Source organism: Salmo salar, chromosome 24 (genome assembly GCF_965601325.2).
Source record: "Salmo salar chromosome 24, fSalSal1, whole genome shotgun sequence".
Taxonomy (NCBI): domain Eukaryota; kingdom Metazoa; phylum Chordata; class Actinopteri; order Salmoniformes; family Salmonidae; genus Salmo; species Salmo salar.
Window position 1 is genome coordinate 21,096,979 of NC_138314.1, and position 19,207 is coordinate 21,116,185.

The 19,207-nt window shown below is 42.2% G+C and overlaps 1 protein-coding gene across 1 annotated transcript; it reads left to right on the forward strand.

Annotated features, from left to right (window-relative positions):
- Positions 1-1,558: 1,558 nt before the first annotated feature.
- On the forward strand, positions 1,559-16,037 carry LOC106585611 (DNA-directed RNA polymerase III subunit RPC4). The gene is made up of 9 exons (XM_014172019.3): positions 1,559-1,726; positions 11,380-11,548; positions 11,651-11,694; positions 13,823-13,980; positions 14,109-14,233; positions 14,336-14,504; positions 14,594-14,844; positions 14,933-15,085; positions 15,409-16,037. The coding sequence occupies exons 2-9, from the start codon at positions 11,381-11,383 to the stop codon at positions 15,526-15,528; spliced, it is 1,188 nt and encodes a 395-aa protein (XP_014027494.1). The 5' UTR covers positions 1,559-1,726; position 11,380; the 3' UTR covers positions 15,529-16,037.
- Positions 16,038-19,207: the final 3,170 nt, after the last annotated feature.

The window sequence follows — 19,207 nt, forward strand, 5'->3', positions numbered from 1 at the left end:
ACAAACAGATTACCGACCATTTCGAATCCCACCGCACCTTCTCCGCTATGCAATCTGGTTTCAGAGCTGGTCATGGGTGCACCTCAGCCACGCTCAAGGTCCTAAATGATATCATAACCGCCATCGATAAGAAACAATACTGTGCTGCCGTATTCATTGACCTGGCCAAGGCTTTCGACTCTGTCAATCACCACATCCTCATCGGCAGACTCAATAGCCTTGGTTTCTCAAATGATTGCCTCGCCTGGTTCACCAACTACTTCTCTGATAGAGTTCAATGTGTCAAATCGGAGGGCCTGTTGTCCGGGCCTCTGGTGGTCTCTATGGGGGTGCCACAGGGTTCAAATCTTGGGCCAACTCTTTTCTCTGTATACATCAATGATGTCCTTCCCCTACTGTATTTATTTTGCTCCTTTGCACCCCATTATTTATATTTCTACTTTGCACTTTCTTCCACTGCAAATCTACCATTCCAGTGTTTTACTTGCTATATTGTATTTACTTTGCCACCATGGCCTTTTTTGCCTTTACCTCCCTTATCTCACCTCATTTGCTCACATTGTATATAGACTTATTTTTCTACTGTATTATTGACTGTATGTTTGTTTTACTCCATGTGTAACTCTGTGTTGTTCTTGTTGTATGTGCAGTAGAAAGGAGAAAGGATTATCTACGCATTACGAGCAGCTCATTTTATAGACACAAGATGCAACACCACAGACCAATCCAAACTCATCTCTCGGCATGTCCAGCCCCCTCATTATCTCAGCCAATCATTGCTAGCGGGAAGGTTCCTGCTTTCTCTGTGACTAAACCAACTAGGCTCGTAATTTAACAATTTTATTTGTATTTACAGATGACATACAAGTTTGATATTAAGGCACATGAAAGTTCACATGTTCGAGAATGTCTTTCTGCCCAAAAAAATTTTGATTAAAAAAAAAAGTTTTATGTTCAAAAGGCTCTCCTGTGAAGTCGTGACTAGCGACATATGCCTAGTTTCCTGAATTGGGTCACATTTTAGAGGGATAGTTCATCCAAATTAGTGATATATTTACATGTTGGTTTCTTGTTGACAACGAGAGACTGCAATCCATCATATGGCTACAGTATCATTAATATTAGCATTTTCTAATGAAAAACCAATCTAATTCAATGTCCCCCAGTTAGCATACTCTAAATAATGCTAACTGGGACAACTTCAAACCAAGTCATCGGGTTTTGAGTGTGCATTCAATTTTAAAAGAATTGTGACTACACCTGACGTGTGATTTTTAAACATTTGTATCTCACCTAGGTCATGGGCCTAAGCCATATGACAATATGTAGAATTGCACGAAATTATCTTTAAAACTGATTTTTTTTATGGTGGGACCTCTAAACCCCCCGGCTAGGGGTGGTGTCAATGACATTCACAATTGAAAATATCACTCCAAGCTATGGGATTTTCAAAAGTTAGCAGCATTGGTGATTGATTTACACACTCCAGTACAGTAGGTGGCGACATGCACCTCCAACCAACCGCCATAATATTATTGAAGTAGAAGAATTCCGCGCACGTGATCCGCGAAAAACACAAGTATGTCAGGTCTAGCAGTCATGGCGCTGTACTGCAGATAACGCTTACCGATGACGTAAGATATCGCCACGGTTTTGCTTATTGAAAGGGTGCAGTCAATTTAAACGCAATTCTCCTGGTTTGGTGAACATCAAAAGAAGCAATCAGGTAATTTGAATAAGGCAACAATATCGAAAACGCATTGTCAGAGTCCTAGCTAGCTAGATAATGTAACCAGTATGCATTGCTGACATGTGTTGACAGTAACTCCTTGATTATACCAATGGCCTAACAAAAAGGCCCTGTAAAACTTGAAGAATTTGGTATCAAAGACAAACATTAAAGGCAAATATTATATATTGCGAAATATATACTTTAATGAGCCTAACTTCACCCTTACTCCTTAAGGTCCAAAGACCTAGTACGTTAGAGGTAGACTGGCTCTGGCAGCCAAATACTTCATATAAACGTAAATCGATTTTTTTCCATTGCGATACGGTTCTAGAAACAACGCCATAGGCGGTGCGTGAGTTTCAAGTTTGGGGGAGTACATTTTCACCATAAAAATAAAGCATTCCATGTATCATCGTATTTGCTGACTTATGTAAGATAGCCTACTATTCGTAATGTGATGAATAGATTGGATCGTCATGATTTAGGCTAATAATATAACTCAATCACTGTTAGCAAAAAAGACCGTTAAATGCATGGCTCAGTGCATGCCTTCATAAAGTATTCATATCCCTTGCCTTATTCCACATTTTGTTGTTACAGCATGAATTCCAAATGGATTAAATAAAAAAATCCCTCACCCATCTACACACAATACCCTATAATGACAAAGTGAAAAAAATAACGTTTTTAATGTTTTGCAGATGTATTGAAAATAAAATACAGAAATATCGAATTTTAATAAGTATTCACACCACCGAGTCAATTTGTAGATGCACCTTTGGCTGTGATTACAGCTATGAGTCTTTCTGGATACATCTCCAACAGCTTTCCACACATGGATTGTGTTGCAATTCTTCAAGCTCTGTCAAATTGGTTGTTGATCATTGCTAGACAACCATTTTCAGGTCTTGCCATAGATTTTCAAGTAGATTTAAATCAAAACTAACTCGGCTACTCAGGAGCATTCACTGTTTTCTTCAGCAGGTAATTGTCCTGCTGAAAGATGAATTCATCTCCCAGTGTCTGATGGAAAGCACCTGTATCTTTGTTGTGACTGGGTGTATTGATGCACCATTCAAAGTGTAATTACACTGAACAAAAATATAACCTTAACATGCAACTATTTCAAAGATGTTACAGTTCATATAAGGAAATCAGTCAATTGAAATAAATTCATTAGGCCCTAATCTATAGATTTCAAATGACTGGGAATACAGATATGCATCTGTTGGCCACAGATACCTTAAACTAAGTAGGGGTGTGGATCAGAAAACCAGTCATTATTTGGTGTGACCACCATTTGCTTCATCCAGTGCAACATATCTCCTTCGTATAAGAGTTGGTCAGGCTGTTGATTGTGGAATGTTGTTCCACTCCTCTTAAATGGCTGTGCAAAGTTGCTGAATATTGTCCGGAACTGGAACACGCTGTCGTACACGTTGATCCAGAGCATCCCAAACATGTTCAATCAGTGACATTTCTGGTGAGTATGCAGGCCATGGAAGAACTGGGACATTTTCAGCTTCCAGGAATTGTGTACAGATCCTTGCGACATGGGGTGAAACATGAGGTGATGTCGGCGGATGAATGGCACGACAATGGGCCTCAGGATCTCTTCACGGTATCTCTGTGCATTCAAATTGCCATGGGAAAAAAATGCAATTGTGTTCGTTGTCTGTAGCTTATGCCTGCCCATACCATAACCCCACCGCCACCATGGGCCACTGTTCACAACGTTGACATCAGCAAACCGCTCTCCCACACAACGCCATACACCCTGTGTGCCATCTGCCCAGTACAGTTGAAACCGGGATTCATCCGTTAAGGGCACACTTCTCCAGCATGCCAGTGGCCATCGATGGTGAGCATTTGCCCACTGAAGTCGGTTACGACGCCGAACTGCAGTCAGGTCAAGACCCTGGTGAGGATGAAGAGCACGCAGATGAGCTTCCCTGAGATGGTTTCTGGCAGTTTGCGAAGAAATGTTTTGGTTGTGCAAACCCACAATTTCAGCAGCTGCCAGGGTGGCTTGTCTCAAACGATTCCGCAGGTGAAGAAGTCAGATGTGGAGGTCCTGGTCTGTCGGGGTTACACGTGGTCTGCGGTTGTGAGGCCGGTTGTACGTATTACCATATTCTCTAAAATGACGTTGGAGGCAGCATATTGTAGAGAAATTAACATTACATTCTCTAGCAACCGCTGTGGTGGACATTCCTGCAGTCAGCATGCCAATTGCACACTCCCTCACAGAGACATCTATGGCATTGTGGTGTTTGACAAAACTGCACATTTAGTGGCTTTTATTGTCCCCAGTACAAGGTGCACCTGGGTAATGATCAATGTTCCCACTAAGCGCACAGCTCACCAGGGACTGCCACGTAGAGCAAAGAAGCAAGAGATTGAACTTCACTCAAATTTCTCGAGTTTTCCCCGTTACTTAACACTATCAACGTTTCACTTTACTGTGGGAATTGTGATCGAATCAACGCAATATCAGCCACTTTAAATGCAACCTACCGAAAGAAAATGGACTATGCAAGACTAAGTGTAAAACTAACAATGCAAGAGCTTTTGTTGTAGGCAGAGTGCATTGGAGTCGGATTCTATTGCATTGACAGGCACGGCTCAGGCCCGTACTCTACACAGACTGGTGCGCCATAACCAATCGGCGCTGCAGTAGGCCTATATGCAAATAGACCATTGCCATATATGGATTTGTGCCATTCACTTTGAACTGGACTGTTTTACAGCATGAGCGGTCGTGATTATGCGCTTGTTTTGAGTTCAAAGCAAGAGCTGTATGTAGTCATGTGTGCACATTTGTTAATATTCTTTGCTAGTTAATGAGTTATTAGCCCAGTTATAGCTAATTTGTAGTCAGCAATGTGGGAGTGATTGCTTCCTACAAGAGCACAAAACATGTACATTCTAGCCATCTTTGAAAAGCACGTCAGTTAAAGAGCTTTTTTGTCTTAAAGGGGCAGTGTTAAAATCAAATCAAATTGTATTTGTCACATGCGCCGAATACAACAGTGAACGTGAAATGCTTACTTACAAGCCCTTAACCAACAATGTAGTTCAATAAATAGAGTTAATAAAATATTTACTAAATAAACTAAAGTAAAAAATTAAATCAATCAATAGGTAACACAAGAAATGTACATAACAATAACGAGGCTATATACAGGGGGTACTGGTACGAGTCAATGTGCGGGGGTACAGGTTAATCGAGGTAATTTGTAAAGTGACTATGCATAGATAATAAACAGCGAGTAGCAGGGGGACACACACACACATAATTAAAAAATAACAATAACGAGGTTGTTAACAGGGGATACCTGTTCTCTTGCCATAACGGATTTGACAGAGAAATATCAGGTAGATAGGATAGCCAGCTGCAGCCATAACCAAGCTATGCTAGATAGCTTCTGTCAGCTTGGCTAAACACAAGGTCAGCGCAGGCTTTAGCCTAAGCATAGAACTGAATTAGCTGACCATCTTGAGATGGCGAGTCACACCATACCCAAACCGGACGCGCGCCATCGTGCGCAAATTGATTTTGTCCCTCCACACCAAACGTGATCACGACACGCAGGTTGAAATGTCAAAACAAACTCTGAACCAATTATATTCATTTGGGGACAGGTCGAAAAGCATGAAACATTTATGCCAATTTTGCTAGCTAGCTTGCAATTGCTAGCTAATTTGTCCTGGGATATAAACGTTGAGTTATTTTACCTGAAATACACAGGGTCCTCTACTCCAACAATTAATCCACACATAAAACAGTCAACCGAATCGTTTCTAGTCATCTCTTCTCCTTCAGGCTCTTTCTTCTTTGGACTTTATATGGTGATTGGCATCTAACTTTCATAAAGGTGTATTACCACGATCGACCAACCTCCGTTCATCTTTCAATCATCCACGTGCCATCTCCTCATTGGTTATCTGCTTCTATAAACCAATGAGAAGATGGGAGAGGCAGGACTTGCACTGCGTTCAGCTTCACAAATAGAACTGACTTCTATTTTAGCGCTTGGCAATGCAGACGCTCGTTGGCGAGCGCGAGCAGTGTGGGTGCAATGATTGACTAACATGTATGTGTACATTTATTTTGCAACGCTCACGCAAGCGACGTGAGCGGTGTGGTCAGCATGTCAGGGTCCTCAGCTTCTAAACTTTGTTCTTTCCATTGCAAAGCTAGCTTCGCTTACCTTGCTGTACACACTACTGCCCTTGTGTGTATCTTTGCCATTCAATCACAACAAACATCAAACCACACCCCCAAGACAACTCTTGTTTGCCTGCAGTCTTGGCCTTTCTTAATGAACATTGATGGAAAAACGAGGCCAAATCAGGACGTGCATTCGCCCTTTAACAAAACTCGCCCGGCCAGAACATACTATGGTCTATAGGCGCTAAAGATAGTAGCGTCTATGAATGGGTTACATGCATATACACTCCCCGTCATATTTATACTCCAACATTTTGGATGTCAGATACAATGTTTAATATGAGGCAACAGTATAGAACAGTGTTTCCCAACCCTGGTCCTCGAGTTGCCCCAACAGTACACATTTTTATTGTAACCCTGGACAAGCACACCTGATTCAACTTGTCAACTAATCATCAAGCCCTCAATGAGTTGAAGTTCTTTTTTTTTTTTTCCATAAGTATTTGGACATTCACTTAGTGTATTAAAAGTTTAGTATTTTGTCTCCTATTCTTAGCATGCAATGACTACATCAAGCTTGTGACTCTACAAACTTGTTGGATGCATTTGCAGTTTGTTTTAATTGTTTCGGATTATGTTTTGCTCAATAGGAACTGAATGGTAAATAATGTATTATCATTTTGGAGTCACTTTTATTGTAAATAAGAATAGAAGATGCTTCTGAACACTTCTACATTAATTTGGATGCTACCACAGTGGTTGCCTTAGGATTTTCTTCAGCAGCGGTGTCAAAGTTGGGGTGGTGGGCATGGCTAATGGCACAGTCTCCGACCAAAATTTGAGGTCCCCTCTTGGCCGCAGAGGTAAAATGTTGCCGTTTTAAAGTTAATTTCCTTCAAATCAACACGTTTTGCATGTTTTTAAATTATGTCAGCAAAAAAATATATATTTATATATATACAGTGCATTCGTAAAGTATTCAAACCCCTTCACTTTTTCCACCTTTTGTTATGTAACAGCCTTATTCTAAAATTGATTAAATTGTTTTTTTCCCCTCATCAGTCTACACACATTTTTGCAAATGTATTAAAAATAAAAAACATATTACATTTACATAAGTATTCAGACTTGGGATGCACTGTATATCTGTGAACATATCGGAATCTGCCGATATTAGCTAAAAATGCCAACATTGGTATTGACCCGACGTCTAGTTTAACGCCGACGTTAAAAACCTATGTCAAAGATAGCGTGCATACCTATATAACGGACGTACATGACGTAATGACGGCACGTAAAATTTAGCATTACACGTGCAACACAGCATTCCTAACCTAGCCCACATAATGTTGACTGCTCGATTCACACAGCAGACAAGTCGAGCAGTCATTTGAAAGAGTAAGATAATTTCAGTGAGACAACTCAAAGGCGAAATCCATTAAAGCCAAGATAATGGAATTCATTGCCCTTGACAATCAACCGTTCTCTGTCGTGGGTGATGTTGGCTTTCACCGACTGGTCGAGCACCGGTACATACTACCAAGTGCACTATTTTTCAGATGTTTCCCTACCGGAGTTACACTGTAATAGCGTCACTGCTATTAGCTTCACGACATACATTCTATGGAACGCCGTTTGGGTCTTTGCGTGTCAAAAAAGATATAGTAGCACTGTCAAAGCTGTACAAAAAAGTCTGCAAACACCGCCCACGAGCGATGTGTTTACAATAACGCATTGGTAATAAAGCATCATTTGTTTTTACTGCAATTTCTGGGGTAGCTAGCTTTAGCTTGGTACCTAGCTAGCACCATTACAACCAGCCTGAAAACAGTGACCAGTAGAAACTGCAGTCATTTTCATTATTCTTAGCAATGATTTAGGAATCCTTGTAAGTATTAGCTAGGTTGCAACTTGTTGTTCGCCTATTGAAATTGAACTTCAGTTCATGAAAATAAATAGCTAGCCAGCTACTTAACCCTGTTGCCCAAAACTAACATTATAAGCAGCCACCTAGCTTGGTCGGGCTAGTGAGGCTCGACTGGACCGGGTTATGTATTGTGAAGCTAGCCACAATAAGGATTACGCACAATAGTGGAATTTGCGGTTTGCCTTCAAAATATGTCATTGACAGTGATGCAAATGAGTACAAATAGAATTATGCCGTACTTTTATTTTGAAGGCTAACCCCAAAGTCCACTACTGTGGCTAATCCTTATTGTGGCTAGCTTCACATAGATGGGTCTGACCACCATTAATGAAATAAGAACTGTCTTATAAATGTGGGTTATTTTAGATGACACCTATATAGCTAACTATAGCTACTGAAACAGATTATGTTGTGTATTTGATGTGTATGTTTTTTGACACGCAAAGACTCAAACGGCGTTCCATAGAAATCATGGTTTAAAATGAAATAACTGATGTTATTAACTGTTCCCATTACAGCAAGTGAAAGAAATAGGTTTTGATTGATGTTTTACTGGTAATGGGAACATATGTAAATAAATGCCAACAAAATAACCTTTTTGGTGTGTGTGTGTGTGTGTAACCTTTTATTTAACTAGGCAAGTCAGTTAAGAATAAATTATTATTTATAATGACGGCCTGGACGACGCTGGGCCAGTTGTGTGCCACCCTAAGGGACTCCCAATCACGGCCAGATGTGATACAGCCTGGATTCGAACCAGGGACTGTAGTGACACCTTTTCCACTGAGATGCAGTGCCTTAGACCGCTGCGTCCATTGTGTGTGTGTGTGTGTGTGTGTGTGTGTGTGTGTTAACTATTTAACTGTACTAGAATGCTTAAAAGGCCGCTAAAATCTTAAATAGCGGTTATCGGTATCAGGTTTTTTTGGCAAGGAAAATATTGGACATAGGTATCGGCCAAAAATGTCATTGGTGCATCACTAATTCAGACCCTTTACTCAGTACTTTGTTGAAGCACCTTTGGCACTGATTACAGCCTTGAGTCTTCTTTGGGTATGACGCTACAAGCTTGGCACACCTGTATTTGGGGAGTTTCTCACATTCTTCTCTGCAGATCCTCTCAAGCTCTGTCAGGTTGGTTGGGGAGCGTCACTGCACAGCTATTTTCAGGTCTCTCCAGAGATGTTCGATTGGGTTCAAGTCCGGGCTCTGGCTGGGCCACTCAAGGACATTCAGAGACGTGTCCCCGAAGCCACTCCTGCGATGTCTTTGCTGTATGCTTAGGGTCGTTGTCCTGTTGGAAGGTGAACCTTCGCCCCAGTCTGAGGTCCTGAGCGCTCTGGAGCAGGTTTTCATCAAAGATCTCTCTGTACTTTGCTCCGTTCATCTTTCCCTCGATCCTGACTAGTCTCTCAGTCCATGCCGCTGAAAAACATCCCCACAGCATGATGCTGCCATCACCCTGCTTCACTGTAGGGATGGTGCCAGGTTTCCTCCAGACGTGACACTTGGCATTCAGGCCAAAGAGTTTAATCTTGGTTTCATCAGACCAGACAATCTTGTTTCTCATGGTCTGAAAGTCCTTTTGGTGCCTTTTGGCAAACTCCAAGTGGGCTGTCAGGTGCCTTTTTACTGAGGAGTGGCTTCTGTCTGGTCACTCTACCATAAAGGCCTGATTGGTGAAGTGCGCAGAGATGGTTGCCTTTCTGGAAGGTTCTCCCATCTCCACAGAGAAACACTGGAGCTCTGTCAGAGTGACCATCAGGTTCTTTTTCACCTCCCTGACCAAGGCCCTTCTCTCCCGATTGCTCAGTTTGGCTGGGTGGCCAGCTCTAGGAAGAGTCTTGGTGGTTCCAAACTTCTTCCATTTATAAAATGATGGCGGCCACTGTGTTCTTGGTGACCTTCAATACTGCAGAAGTTTTTTTATACCCTTCCCCAGATCTGTGCCTCGACACAATCCTGTCTCGGAGCTCTACGGACAATTCCTTCGACCTCCGATGTTGCTCCACTTTTATCAAGGGGCCCAATGTGTGCCATGAAAACGCACCCCACACCACCAGCCTGCAACGTTGACACACAACATGATGGGTGCATGTATTGTTGTGTTCGTCATACCCTTGTCCTCCCATCAGCGTAAAACAGCAGGATCTGGGATTCCTCAGTCCAGGCAATGTTTTTGTTTTCATTCCTTAGCACACTGCAACCGCAGTTTCAGCAAAAAACAAGAAAGAAGTGGAACTCTGGAAAGTCATCGGCTGCCATACCCCATTTGTGTCAAGGCACGACAAATTATTTTATGGGTCTTTGGGCACCAATGTTGTACTGGAATGTTAGTTGACTAACTAGCCCATCTTTTGCTCTGCACAAGTCAGCCTCCTTTGTCCTTTTTCATCAGTGAACTGTTTTTCAACCACTGGCCTGCCCGTTGGCTGGATGTTCTTTGTGTGCTGAGACCACTCTTGATACACACAGGAAACTGTTGAGTGTGACAAACCCAGCAGGGTTGCAGTTCTGACACACTCAAACTGATGTTTCTGGCACATAATACCATACCCCCGCTCAAAAACACTTGTCTTGCCCATTCACCCTCTGAATGGCATACATACACATCCATGTCTGTTGTCTCAAAGCTTGAAAATCCTTCTTTAACCTGTCTCCTCCCCTTCATCTACACTGATTTGAAGTTGATTTAACAGGTGACATCAATAATGGATCATAGCTTTAACCCGCATTCACCTGATCAGTCTGTCATGGAAAGAGTTTTGTTTTGTACACTGTATATCATTGGTTTTGCCAAGGGCCGAGAAGATTTTTACAGTTTGAGCTAGTTTCGTGCAATCCTACACATTTGCCGCCATGAGGCTGAGAGAAAATGTGCAGTTTGAGCCAAATTTCCTGAAATTCTACACATATTGCCATAGCGTATGCCATCTTATAACATCTGAGTGACTCAAATATAATAACAAAATCAATGGGGCCTCATGCCATGACATTTTGGGAATTTTAGATTCTCCCTGACAGTCTAGTTTTTTTATTTTGGTGATTGTAGGTTCTCAAAGATCTTATTGAAAAATAATTAGCTCCAATATATTTTCTACTTCATATTTGGTTTGAGTCGTTTAAGTTTACACTGAATGTGTTACCATCCGAGTGGCCCGCCACTGCTAAATTAAAATAGGGGAAACAATGTACCATGATTATGGATAATTATGAATGACAAAGAAAGACGAACAATGATCATACCCCCTAAAACATTGTGACCTCCACTGTTTTTGGCAATGGTGAGAGGATAGCATTTTTGGGGGGGGCATGATTTTCAAATAAAAGGTGACATTCTGTACTATCGCCTCGTATGAAACATTTGATCTCAAATCCAAAATGCTGGAGTATAGAGCCAAATCTACACATTTTTAGCTTAACTATCCACATAAATACGGAGGGGAGTGTAGGTGTTCTTATGAAGACTTCTTGAATAAAGGTGTGTGGATAGTTGTCATCTGTTTTTAGCTTTTCAAATAAATTATTTCTAATTGCTTTGTCCAGGATGGCTGAGCCAGGCTCAAGCAACCCCGGTGGCCCTTCTCACACTCCGGCAACGCCCGGAGGGAGTGGCAGGGGTTTGGTGATGGGACGCCGGCTACCAGCTACTATCTCCCCTGGCCGTCTCCCTTCCATGCGCTCCAGAGACCTCACCCTGGGAGGTGTGAAAAAGGTAGGCTCAGTGAATTGTATACAGTGTTTGTAATGGTCAATCACCAGAACTTTTTTATTTGTTTAACGAAGTAAATCTTGACTCCTATGTTTTATCTTTCAGAAAACTTTCACCCCTAACATTATTGGCCGCAAAGCTAAAGAAGAGTAAGTTCAGTTGTTCAGTCTGTGACGATATATGAAGCTATTCCTTTGTCCTTTGTGGAACGAGAAATTGCAAAGTAACTGAAGATGTCGTACAACGCTGTGTACTACTCCTTTCACAAAACAGTGCAAACTGGCTCTAACCAGAATAGAAAGAGTGGGTGGCACCGGTGCACAACTGAGCAAGAGGACAAGTACATTATGACTCTGGGATGCTGGCCTTCTAGGCAGAGTTCCTCTGTCCAGTGTCTCTTTTTCTTTTTATTTTCTTTGCAACTCTGCCTAGAAGGCCAGCATCCCGGAGTCGCCTCTTCACTGTTGACTTTGAGACTGGTGTTTTGTGGGTACTATTTAATGATGCTGCCAGTTGAGAACTTGTGAGGCGTCTTTCTCAAACTACACACACTGTGCTTGTCCTCTTGCTCAGTTGTGCACCGGGGCCTCCCACTCTTTCTATTCTGCTTAGAGTCAGTTTGCACTGTTCTGTGAAGGGAGTAGTACACAGCGTTGTACGAGATCTTCAGTTTCTTGGCAATTTCGCATGGAATAGCCTTAATTTCTCAGAACAAGAATAGCCTGACCTGTTTCAGAAGAAAGTACTTTGTTTCTGGCCATTTTGAGCCTGTAATCGAACCCACAAATGCTGATGCTCCTGATACTCAACTAGTCTAAAGAAGGACAGTTTTATTGCTTCTTTAATCAGAACAACAGTTTTCAGCTGTGCTAACTTCATTGCAAAAGGGTTTTCTAATGATCAATTAGCCTTAAAATTTTAAAAACTTGGATTAGGTAACACAGCGTGCCATTTGAACACAGGAGTGATGGTTTCTTGTAATGGGCCTCTGTACACCTATGTAGATATTCCATAAACAAATCAGCTGTTTACAGCTACAATAGTAATTTACAACATGAACAATGCCTACACTGTATTTCTGATAAATTTTATGTTACTTTAATGGGAAAACAAATGCTTTTCTTTCAAAAACAAGGACTTTTCTAAGTGACCCCAAACTTTTGAACGGTAGTATGTGTGTGTATATATACAGTTGAAGTCGGAAGTTTACATACACCTTAGCCAAATACCTTTAAACTCAGTTTTTCATAATTCATGACATTTAATCCTAGTAAAAATTCCCTGTCCTAGGACAGTTAGGATCACCACTTTTATTTTAATAATGTGAAATGTAAGAATAATAGTAGAGTTATTTTATTTCAGCTTTTATTTCTTTCATCACATTCCCAGTGGGTCAGAAGTTTACATACACTCAATTCGTATTTGGTAGCATTGCCTTTAAATTGTTTAACTTGAGTCAAAAGTTTTGGGCAGCCTTCCACAAGCTTCCCACAATAAGTTGGGTGAATTTTGGCCCATTCCTCCTGACAGAGCTGGTGTAACTGAGTCAGGTTTGTTGGCTTCCCTGCTCGCACACACTTTTTCAGTTCTGCCCACACATTTTCTATGGGATTGAGGTCAGGGCTTTGTGATGCCCACTCCAATACCTTGACATTGTTGTCCTTAAGCCATTTTTCCACAACTTTGGAAGTATGCTTGGGTCATTGTCCATTTGGAAGACCCATTTGCAACCAAGCTTTAACTTAGCAGTTAGCCTATTAGAAGCTTCTGAAGCCATGACATTTTATGGAATGTTCCAAGCTGTTTAAAGGCACAGTCAACTTAGTGTATGTAAACTTCTGACCCACTGGAATTGTGATACAGTGAAATAATCTGTAAACAATTGTTTGAAAAATTAATTGTCATGCACAAAGTAGATGTCCTAACCGACTTGCCAAAACTACACTTTGTTAACAAGACATTTGTGGAGTGGTTGAAAAACGAGTTTTAATGACTCCAACCTAAGTGTATGTAAACTTCTTCTGACTTCAAGTGTGTGTGTGTGTGTGTGTGTGTGTGTGTGGTGTGTGTGTGGTGTGTGTGTGTGTGTGTGTGTGTGTGTGTGTGTGTGTGTGTGTGTGTGTGTGTACACACACAGAGATCTCAAGATGAATGCACTAGCTGTAAGTCTGCTAAGTGACAAATTGAAATACAATGCATGATTCTGAAATGTTTTCCAGCACATACTGGATCTTAGGAAAGACCATATGTTGAGAGTTTGACTTTCTTCAACCGTAGGCAGAAGGTTGAGGGTGGACAAAGGAGGGAGAGGAGGGAGAACGATCGGGGTCGTGAGCGAGGTGGTAGGGGCGGTCGGGGTCGGGGACGTCCAGAGGTCATCCAGTCCCACTCCATCTTTGAGCAGGGGCCTGCAGAGATGATGATTAAGAAAAGGGGTATGGCTGGGTCATTCATTTAGCTGGGATTTCATAACATGTTATATGGTGTTATATTTTGTGTAGACCATATTGATGTATCATGATTTGTGTTTCAACCTCCGAGTTTCTTCCTGTGCTCCAATCAGGTGGCTATGAAGGTGAGAGAGATGCACCAAGTGTGGGGCCCTCACCCATCATCAACATCAAGAAGGAGAAGAGGGAGACCGAGGAAGAGACCAAAGAAATTTTGCGCGCTCTGGAACGAGACAATGTGAGTCGTCCATGTACCTATGTCTCATCATGCTGTCGGCCTGTGCATTTATTATCTAGTTCCTTGCCCACTTAAATGTAATTTTCAACTAATTTCCACCAGTTCTTGGACGACCCTCACCTGAGGAGTGATGTAAGGAGCTGTCCTGTTCAGCTGCCCCTGGCTGTGTCAGGGTGGGGATTCAAGGAGGAAAGTGATGTGACAGCCTCCTCCAAACCAGACAAGACTGAAGAGGATAGTGAGGCCATGGACGGCACAAATGCTGTCAATGGTAACAATAATCCATGTCAGTTAAAATGAAACAAAATGGCAAAGCAATGGGCTCCAACTGTCTAGCCATGTGTCTCCCTCCCTCTTCAGTGAAACAGGAGCCAGAAGATGCGCCAGAGGTAAAGAAGATGGAGCCCACTTTCAGACCACCTCCGCTCCCTGAGCCTGAAGTTTTACCTGAGCTGCTGGAGAGCTGGAGTCAGACCAAAGAAGAGGAGCTGTTCTTCATTCAGCTCCCTGACTCCCTACCAGGGCAGCCGCCCACCCAAGAGGTCAGGCCAGTGAAGACAGAGATGCAGTCAGAGGATGGACAGTCCGTGCTTTTGAAAACGGAATCTCAAGTAGGTATTTGGGTATTTAAATATATGGTTCAGAGAGCAAGGCTACTGTGTATACGATCACTTTGCATGTCTGTCCTCTGTGGAATAGGAGGAGCAGCAGGAGGAAAACAGTTGTCATCTGAGGGACCTGCAGGAGGGTCTGGTTGGACGGCTGTTGGTGCGGAAGTCTGGTCGGGTTCAGCTCATACTGGGGCATGTCACACTAGATGTGGCTCTGGGAACCTCGTGTGCTTTCCTCCAGGTCAGAGAGAACAACCTTTGGCTGCTCATAGTTGGTTAAAGTCATATGATGCACACCAGATGATATCAGTCTCAGGATGATGTCACTGGAAATACTTACTTATCTTCCATCTTTTTTACTACAAAACATAGAAACCTGCTGTTTTCATGTTGATGTTGGGGGTGGTGCTGATGTTTTTTCAACTTGATGTTGAAAGAAGTTGAATTTCCCTTTAAATCTTCACTTCTCTGTAGTTTTATAGTTGTACAGTATATACATATTATTTTATGTTTGTCTTGTATGTCATTGTCTGACAAGCCCCCCCCCCCCTCTAATTCCATTAGGAGCTGGTGTCAGTTGGAACAGGAGAGGGCCGGACTGGTGACTTGTCAGTGCTGGGACACATCAAACACAAATTGGTCTGCTCGCCAGACTTTGAAGCCCTGTTGGAGAACAGAGTGTGACGAACCATTAGACAATTTCTACACTACAGTGGGGATCTAATCCAGAAAGACACACAGACCATGCAGTGCTGTATCAGGTCTATAAGGACAGTAGTACCACAAGCAGACAACACCCAGCTTTTTTCAGGTGTCCATTGTGGTTAATTGGTCCTGGAAAGTCGCAGAATGTGTAATAGAAAGTCAGATCTCCTACCACTATTTTGTAAGCATAGACAGCTTGTTTACAGAACATTGTATTTATTTTTCTCTCTGCAGAAAGTGATGGGAGAATATATTTTGAGATGTGTTCTAAAAAAGATGTGCTAAGTGACTCCAATAAATGGAAGGTACAGTATTCTCTTCATGAATGTGCCAAATTCCAAATGTCTTAGTCCAGTGTTATAAGCAGATCATACTATCAGGTCTATGCTCTGGAGGGATAAGTGGGAAAAGTAATATTGCCCCTGTAGTATCCTGTAAACGCATACCTAAATTACTGAATGTAAGATGAATAAAAAGAACAAAGAAAAGTTCCTGTGTGCTTTATGTATTCTTCAGACCCCTTGACTTTTTCCATATTTTACGTTACAGCTTTATACTAAAATGGATTAAATCCAAATTGTTCCTCAAATCTACACACAATACCCCATAATAAAAATAGCAAATGTATTAAAAAGATAATTCAGTAAAAATAATAAACAGATACCTTATTTACATAAGTATTCAGACCCTTTGCTATGACACTCAGGTTCATCCTGTTTATCATCCTTGATGTTTCTACAAGTTGATTGGAGTCTACCTGTGGTAAATTCAATTGATTGGACATGATTTGGAAAGACACACACCTGTCTATATAAGATCCCACACTTGACAGTGCATGTCAGAACAAAAACCAAGCCATGAAGTCGAAGGAATTGTCCGTAGAGCTCAGACAGGATTGTGTCGGCACAAATCTGGGGAAGGGTACCTGCAGCATAGAAGGTCCCCAAGAACACAGTGGCCTCCATCATTCTTAAATTGAAGAAGTTGGAACCACCAAGACTTCCTAGAGCTGGCCGCCCGGCCAAACTGAGCATTCGGGGGAGAAGGGCCTTGGTCAGGGAGGTGACCAAGAACCCGATGGTTACTCTGACAGAGCTCCGGAGTTCCTCTGTGGAGATGGGAGAACCTTCCAGAAGGACAACCATCTCTGCAGCACTCCACCAATCAGGCCTTTATGGTAGAGTGGCCAGACAGAAGCCACTACTCAGTAAAAGGCACATGACAGCCTGCTTGGAGTTTGCCAAAAGGCACCTAAAGGACTCTGATGATGAGAAACAAGATTCTCTGGTCTGATGAAACCAAGATTGAACTCTTTGGCCTGAATGCCAAGCGTCACATCTGGAGGAAACCAGGCACTGCTCGTCACCTGCCAATACCATACCTACAGTGAAGCAAGGTGGTGGCAGCATCATGCTGTGCGAATATTTTTCAGTGGCAGGGACTGGGAGACTAGTCAGGATCGAGGGAAAGATCAATGGAGCAAAGTACAGAGAGATCCTTGATGAAAACCTCCTCCAGAGGACTCAGGACCTGACTGGGGCTACACTTGCATTAACATCTGCTAACCATGTGTATGTGACAAATAAAATTTGATTTGAAGTTCACCTTCCAACAGGACAACGGCCGTAAGCACACAGCCAAGACAACGCAGTAGTGTCTTCGGGACACGTCTCAATGTCCTTGAGTGGTCCAGCTAGAGCCCGGACTTGAACCCGATCAAGCATCTCTGGAGAGACCTGAAAATAGCTGTGCAGCGACGCTCCCCATCCAACCTGACAGAGCTTGAGAGGAACTGCAGAGAAGAATGAGAGAAATTCCCCATATACAGGTGTGCCAAGCTTGTAGCGTTATACCCAAGAAGACTCAAAGTTGTAATCACTGCCAAAGGTGCTTCAACAAAGTACTGTGTAAAGGGTCTGAATACTTGAGGAAGCACAGTTCCCGCTCAGCCCAGTCAAAACTGTTTGCTGCTCTGGCACCCCTATGGTGGAACAAGCTCCCTCACGACGCCAGGACAGCGGAGTCAATCACCACCTTCCGGAGACACCTGAAACCCCACCTCTTTAAGGAATACCTGGGATAGGATAAAGTAATCCCCCCCCCCCCCCCCTAAAAAGATTTAGATGCACTATTGTAAAGTGGTTGTTCCACTGGATATCATAAGGTGAATGCACCAATTTGTAAGTCGCTCCGGATAAGAGCTAAATGACTTAAATGTAAATGTACTTATGTAAACGTGATATTTCCTTCTTTTTTTTTAATACTTTTATACAGTTTATAAAAAACTGTTTGCTTTGGCATTATGGGGTATTGTGTGTAGATTGAGAGAGGGGGAAAATGATTTAATCAATTTTAAAGTAAGGCTGTAATGTAACAAAGTGAAAAAAGTAAAGTGGTCTGACTACTGTAGACTTTCCATCACCATGGAGAAAAACGATGCACAATACAGTAATTGAGTACATTGAGACATCAAGTGTTTTGTGACATAGCTCAGTTAGTAGAGCATGGCGCTTGCAATGCTAGGGTTGTGTTTTTCAATTCCCATGGGGGACCATTACGAAAAATGTGTGCACTCACCGCTGTGAAAAAGAGCGACTACTAAAATGAAACAGGAATTAATAGACCCATTTCAGTTTCACATAGAAATAAGTTGCATTTGCAAAGTATTTCAAGAAACTGGAAAACATATCAAGCAAGTATTTATATATTCCACAAGTATTATCAGACTCAAATTTCAAATCCTGGTAAACACTCAAATACATTTAGTTTACATGTTTTTCAGAAAAGTAGTGCACTGGGCCCAGACCAATATAGACATCATCGGCATTGCAAAGAAGTTGCAGCACTCCCACCCCGAAACTACTTCCCGCGGCTATTTGGTCAGCTCTTGTCTTCCATAAAAAGGCGCTGTAACATATGGTCATGTGGGAACACTAACTGTATCAAGGTGTATATCAATTTAACCTTTTGTTTTTTTAGAAAATGATTTCTCTCTGATATGAAAGATCCTTATGCTTCCAAAACTGTAACGTTAGCCACGTGTGTTAATGTTAAATTTGAGAATCGAGGCTCTTAACAAATCTCCCCCATACAGAAGACGCCTTCGTCCAATGACTTTTCTGTGTAATGTAATGGAACTCAGTCGTCAATGTATAGATCACTTGTTATACTTGAAACATTTTTTGTCTAATCCATATACACTGCTCAAAACAATAAAGGGAACACTTAAACAACACAATGTAACTCCAAGTCAATCACACTTCTGTGAAATCAAACTGTCCACTTAGGAAGCAACATTGATTGACAATAAATTTCACATGCTGTTGTGCAAATGGAATAGACAACAGGTGGAAATTATAAGCAATTAGCAAGACACCCCCAATAAAGGAGTGGTTCTGCAGGTGGTGACCACAGACCACTTCTCAGTTCCTATGCTTCCTGGCTGATGTTTTGGTCACTTTTGAATGCTGGCGGTGCTTTCACTCTAGTGGTAGCATGAGACGGAGTCTATAACCCACACAAGTGGCTCAGGTAGTGCAGCTCATCCAGGATGGCACATCAATGCGAGCTGTGGCAAGAAGGTTTGCTGTGTCTGTCAGCGTAGTGTCCAGAGCATGGAGGCGCTACCAGGAGACAGGCCAGTACATCAGGAGATGTG

Coding starts and splice junctions, on each gene's coding strand:
- LOC106585611 (XM_014172019.3), top strand. CDS start 11,381: ATGGCTGAGCCAGGCTCAAGCAACCCCGGTGGCCCTTCTCACACTCCG. Junction 13,981..14,108: donor GATGATGATTAAGAAAAGGG/GTATGGCTGGGT, acceptor TGCTCCAATCAG/GTGGCTATGAAGGTGAGAGA. Junction 14,505..14,593: donor CGGCACAAATGCTGTCAATG/GTAACAATAATC, acceptor CTCCCTCTTCAG/TGAAACAGGAGCCAGAAGAT.